The sequence below is a fragment of the Cynocephalus volans genome, chromosome 4 (assembly GCF_027409185.1).
Source record: "Cynocephalus volans isolate mCynVol1 chromosome 4, mCynVol1.pri, whole genome shotgun sequence".
NCBI lineage: Eukaryota > Metazoa > Chordata > Mammalia > Dermoptera > Cynocephalidae > Cynocephalus > Cynocephalus volans.
The window spans coordinates 6,968,883-6,975,171 of NC_084463.1; the positions used below are offsets into that span (position 1 = coordinate 6,968,883).

The following is a 6,289-nucleotide window of genomic DNA, read 5'->3' on the forward strand; positions in this document are numbered from 1 at the left end:
TAGAAGCCAGCTAGCAAATTGATGCTTTCTTAATGACCCAGTGCCTTCGGATTGGGCTCCTTCACCCTACCATCCTCGCCCCAAACCAGCCAATTCTATATGTATCTAATCTTGACTCAAAGTTTGGCACATATGAACTTCCTAGAGTCCCTTTAAGTGGCTGAGCAAACCAGGTCAATCTCCATGCATCAAGCCCTCATTTCCCAGATTCATTCTAGGTATACTTAGAACCTTTGCCTAGGGAAACCTCAAGAGTTGTTATGTTAGGGTCTACCAGGAATAAATCCAAATGATCTGAGCTAATCTTGCCTCATGCCAGACCTAGAGATATAACTGTCTTGCTAAAATGAATTTAACATTAGACTCTAGCTGGCTTCCAGATTCTGCATCTTTCATCTTTTATATTTTCCATCTGCTATGGTGTATGTACTACTACTTCTGCTGTTACTACTGCTACTACCACTAGCAATAATAAACAGTCTACATATTTATGGCACTAATTATGTGCCAGACTACTTTATGAACTTTGCATATATAAGACCCATCTAGTCCTCCTTATAATCCTATGAGGTAGATATTGTTATTATTCCTGGTTTAAAAACTTACCCAAGATCACAGAACTAATGAGAGGAAGTACTGGGATTCAGATCTGGCAATTTGGTTCCAGAGTCCATGCTCTTAGATAGTGTATCATATTCCTTTTGTTTGTGTAATGCAAAGAATATTCCATTGAGACTAGAGACCTGGATTCTAGTCCTGTCTCTGACACTAATCAACTGCCTGATCTAGGGGAAGCTATATAATGAACCAGGCTCAAAGGTACACTTCTAGTTATGCAATAATGTTATAATAAAGTAGTACTTTATTAACAAACTTGACATTACTCAACTAGATGAGCCAGGAGGTTTAAAGCTTTAAAATGAAATATGTCTAAGTGAAGGGAAGAAGGCAAGCAATAACTAAGTTCATTTTCTAAGCACTTTCACTTATTTTCTCATCTTATATTCTATGATGCAAGCATTATGATCCATATTTTACAGAGGAAAACATTGCGATTCAGAGATTAGGTAAATTATCCAAGGTCACACAGATAATCAGGATGGAGAGCAAGCATTTGAATGCAACCAAAGCCCAAGGACTTCCTGCTGTACCATGCTTGCCTGGTGTTGTCTTTCCCTCCTCTCAGCAGCAGTAAGCAGAGCTTTAAATGGTAATATATGCAAGGTACCTAGCACAAAGCCTTTAAAAACAGCACACATACAATGAATTAATTTGGAAGTGGAGATGGAGATAGATGAATACCAACTTGAAAGTGGTAAGAGATTGTTATCCAAAACAAAAGTGGATACATTTTTGTTTAATTTCTACAAGGTGGGCTGAATACCATTACAAAATGATGAATTTCTGCAGGGAAAGTTTGTATGACTTGAATTCATTCCTAAATAATGAAGAAATACCATAAAGATGCCAATATATGTGGTATTTCCAGACCACATACATGAGTTCTTGTGGTATTCTGGGGCATGAAATTACTTCCTAACAATAACCCAGAATCATTTTGTTAACAGGAATCTCCATTTTTCACTAGCATAAATTTCACAAATAATACCAATCAACAAGGAAAGTCTCTTATGTATTTGCTACCTAAAGGAGGTCAGGAAAGTCAGAATCTATTATGGTAACCTACTAAATTCCTCTCTCAGTTTGGAAATGGAGCCCCTCCTTCATTCACTCACTCATCCAACAAATAATAATTGAACACCAACTATGTACAAGGCATTATTTTATTAACAGATGTATGCTAGGACACTAAAGAGAACATGACATATAAGGTGATTCCAATGAAGTGTGATTGAGTGCTATGACTAAAAGATATGCAGGGTTCTATAGGAGCATGAATATTATTTATGAGGCATTAGAGGAGTTTCTGAAGCAAGTGACATTTGAGCCATGATTAGAGAGTATGGTGTGTTTAGGAAATTGTAAGCATTAGACTTCAGAGTATACGGAATGGTAGAAAATATTTGCAAATTATACATCTGACAAGGGATTAATATCTAGAATATGCAATGGTTAGAGCTCGGTGTTGTAACACCAAGGTCAAGGGTTTGTATCCCTGTACAGGTCAGCCACAAAAAACAAACAAAAGCAGCAACAGAATATAGAAGGAACTCAAACAACTTAACAGTAAAAAAATCAAATAATCTGATTAAAAAATGGGTAAAGGGGATGAATAGACATTTCTCAAAGAAGATATACAAATGGCCAACCAGTACCTGAAAAAATGCTCAACATCATTAAGCATCAGGGAAATGCAAACCAAAACCATACTGAGATATCATCTCACCCCAGTTAGACTGGCTATTATCAAAAAGACAAAGAATAACAAATGCTGGCAAGGATGCGGAGAAAGGAGAATACTTTTACATCGTTGGTGGGACTGTAAATTTTACAGCCATTATGGAAAACAGTATGGAGGCTCCTCAAACAACTACAGATAGAACTACCACACAATCCAGCAGTCCAACTACTGTGTATATAACCCAAAGGAATGGAAATCATCATGTTAAAGGGATATCTGCACTCTCAAGTTCATCACAGCTCTTTCTACAATAGTCGAGATACTGAACCAACCTAAATGTCCATCAAAAATAACTGGATAAGGAAAATGTGGTATATATACACAATGGAATACTACTAAGCCATAAAAGAGAATGAAATTTTGCCATTCACAGCAACATGGATGAGCTTGGAGAAAATTATGTTAAGTGAAATAAGCCAGGCACAGAAAGAGAAATACTGCATGTCCTCATTCATAAGAAGGAGATAATAAAGACAAAGAAGCAACCAAGCATACATACCAGCTTTAAAAGGCTTTATAATTCCCATAAAGAATAGATCTTATTTGGGGCCGGCCCGTGGCTCACTCGGGAGAGTGCGGTGCTAATAACACCAAGGCCCCGGGTTCGGATCCCATATACGGATGGCCGGTTCGCTCACTGGGTGAGCGTGGTGCTGACCACACCAAGTCAAGGGTTAAGATCCCCTTACCGGTCATCTTTAAAAAAAAAAAAAAAAAAAAAAAAGAATAGATCTTATTAAATAATCTCAGAACAAAAGTCAAATTTTCTATTATTAATTAGAGAATTCTGGTACTAATAAAATAAACAACTCCCACGCATAAAAAAATGTGATGTTAAACACTCTTCGGCTAATATAATGTTCCAAGCACATACCAAATGTATATCAGAGTACTTCAAAAATTTCGTGGAAGAATAGAATTAAAAAACAAAATGGATCTTTACGTGAACTTTCTGAAGCACCCTCATATAAAACTTTGCACTCACCTGGTACTAGGCCGTTGTAAGGCTTTACCCAGGATATGAGATGGAGCACGCCTCCTCCTTTCTGCTTCCATTTTCTGTGAGGGAAAAAAACATTGAAGTGAAGACCACATGGCTTACAAAAGAAGTAAATGTTGATTTTCAACTCAAATCAACAAATTTTGTATTGCCTATCTTTACCTAGCAAGGAACCTAAATTTCATTATGGAGATAAACTATAACATCAAAAATGGGATAGTAAGTGTCAAACATGGTATAGGCAGTGTTTCTTATGAGAATAAACAGGTTAAATGTTGATTTGAGTATTTGGGAAAAGTAAGATCATAACCATTATTATTGCTTATCATGGGTCAGGCCCTATGTTAAAGGCTGGACATAGATGATCTCATTTATACCCCAAAATGTCATCAGGGTAGGAACTACTATTCCTATCTCATAGGCAGGACAGGCCCCAAACTGGGCTTCAAGGAAAGACAGGACTTGGTAAGATCCAGTAAAAGAGAAGAAAAAAACTGTTAAAGTGAAGGCATAGATACTAAATTTTTACATAAACATTTAATCAACCTTTAAATTTTGTTCTACATTGAAATATTTGCACATTTGGGAATCTCTTCCTCCAAATAGGCTTTTTTACTATAACTTTTTTTTAAAAAAGAAAAAAATCATTTTTTCTCTTCTAGGTGGTATATTAATAGAAGATAAACTAGATAAGTCAGGTACTCTGTTTCCGATGACCTAAAATTTGTGGTGAATGAGGTTTGGATTACCCAGATAATTACTCTCTAAATTCAATCTTAATATCTCTAGATACAGCCAGAGAGCCTGCCACTAGAGACAGATGAGTAAAATTAACAATATAACCACAAATAGCCCTGAGGGAAGTTCAGGCTGTGTCACACTAAAGCCATTCTTCCCGCTATACCCTTTCGCCCTATCCTAACCAGAAGTCTCACCCATGCCTGTGGGCCTAGGACAGTCATGCTTGGCAACTGGATGTTGCTCTAGGAACCATATAAAACTAACTAGCTGGCTCAGTGTCAGTATCTCATTACATGACTCATAAAGGAACTGTTTCTTGGCTAGTAAAATAAAACCTACATCCTAGTATAGGAAGAGAGGAAGAATCAGCCAGTGGGAAGGGGATACTGAAATTTTTTGGCACAATTCTTATCCCACAAATTCACCATGGCCCCAGGGATCTCTCCCAAATTATTGTTGCCATCACTGCTCTGGCCTTAGTGTTTCTGTTCCCCTCATTAATCTTTTGGCTCACATAGGGAGTCTATACACCCAAGTCTTCTTACCACAGCTGAGACAGCAGCTGAAACAATTATATAAAACACTGATCAAAGACAAGAAACAAATGGGTTAAGAAATAGAGAATATCAAACATATTGATCAGGAGTTATTAACCATGAATCAGTTTCAGGCCGGGTTACTTGTATAACATTTTTTGCATGATGTGTATTTATTTGGTGCTTTTCTTCTAGAGACTTGTACATGGATGAATGTTCACAGCAGCTTTATTTGTAATAGCCAAAACCTGAAAATAATCCAGATGTCCACTAATAGGTGAATAGATAAACAAACTGTGGTCTATCTCTACAATAGAATACTACTCAGCAATGAAATGAACTATCAATACATGCAAATCCACAGATGAATCTCAAAATGAAAGAAGCCAGGCAAATGTAAAGTCTGATTCCATTTATAGAAAAGTCTTGAAAATGCAAATTAACCTGTAGCAACAGAAAGCAGGCCAGTGGGTGCCTGGGAATGGGGAGGGACTAAAGGGATTAGAAAGGGACATGAGGAAACTTCGAGGGACGATGAATATGTCCCTGACCTTGACTGTGTAGAGGGCTTCACATGCATCAAACTTATGTCAAAACTCATACATTTACAATACTTTAAATATGTACAGTTAGTTGTATGCCAATTATACCTCAATGAAGCTGTTGAAAAATTTTAGCTCCTCAGTTGAACCAGCCACATTTCAAGAGCCATATGTAGCACAGTGGCTACTAAACGGGACATTGTAAATAAAGAACAGTTCCATCAATGCACAAAGTTCCACTCAACAAGACTGCTCTAGACCAGGGGTCAGGAACCTACACAACAGGGAATAACTGCTTGTTTTTCTAAATAAAGTTTTACTGGAACACACAAGCCCATTCATATGCATATTGTTCACAGTGCTACAATGGCAGAGCTGAGGAACTGCAACAGAGTAGGTATGTCCTGCAATCCTAAAATATTACCTGGTCCTTTAAGAAAAGGTTTGCTGACCCTGCTCTAAACCATAAGTTCTGAGGACAAGAATCATATCTGTCTTGTTCACCACCGTACATAACCCGACTAGTATTGATGAAACACCTAATATGTAGCAAGCACTACTCTAGGCACAGGGAGGTAGCCTTGAACAATATAGAGAAGGTCCCTATCTCAATATTTTCACAATGTGGGGAGAGATACAGGTAACAGATGAAAAGCAAGTAAATAAAATATCAAGCAAGGATGACTGCTGAGATGACAATAAAGCAGAAGGTACAGAGCATGACTGTGGGGCAACTTCCATTTAGGTAGTCAGGACAGCCATGTACCCAAGTGTCGACCGTTAGCACCCATAGTCGCACCTCCAACTCTGACCACCACCTCGGAGACCTGGGGTTGATCCAGGACCATCCCACAGGGCACGGGAACACCTCCCCTCCCCAAATTACCGGGGAGCAGCTGTGCCTCCATGGCCAGGTGAGGGGCTGAGCCCATCCACCTACCTTCTAAGTGGCTGGCTGCTGCGCCTGCGCAGACGCCGGTGGTCCTGATGACTTCAGAGATGAGCCTGCCAAGGGGCGATGCGCGCCCAGACGACCTCGGGGATCTCGGACAGGGGCCAAGCACGCAGAGGGGCCGGGGGAAGGTGACCCCCCAGTCCAGGCCCCAGG

The 6,289-nt window shown here is 39.1% G+C and overlaps 1 protein-coding gene across 1 annotated transcript in view; it reads right to left on the reverse strand.

Moving 5' to 3' along the window:
• The window catches only part of LOC134375098 (rho GTPase-activating protein 20-like), a 67,500-nt gene extending 61,411 nt beyond the window's left edge, over positions 1–6,089 (reverse strand). The window contains exons 1-3 of the mRNA XM_063093265.1: positions 5,948–6,089; positions 4,649–4,686; positions 3,348–3,421 (exon numbers count right to left, since the gene is read on the reverse strand). Of these exons, the coding sequence (XP_062949335.1) occupies positions 3,348–3,421; positions 4,649–4,686; positions 5,948–6,089 (254 nt within the window). The remainder of the gene's footprint in view (positions 1–3,347; positions 3,422–4,648; positions 4,687–5,947) is intronic.
• Positions 6,090–6,289: the final 200 nt, after the last annotated feature.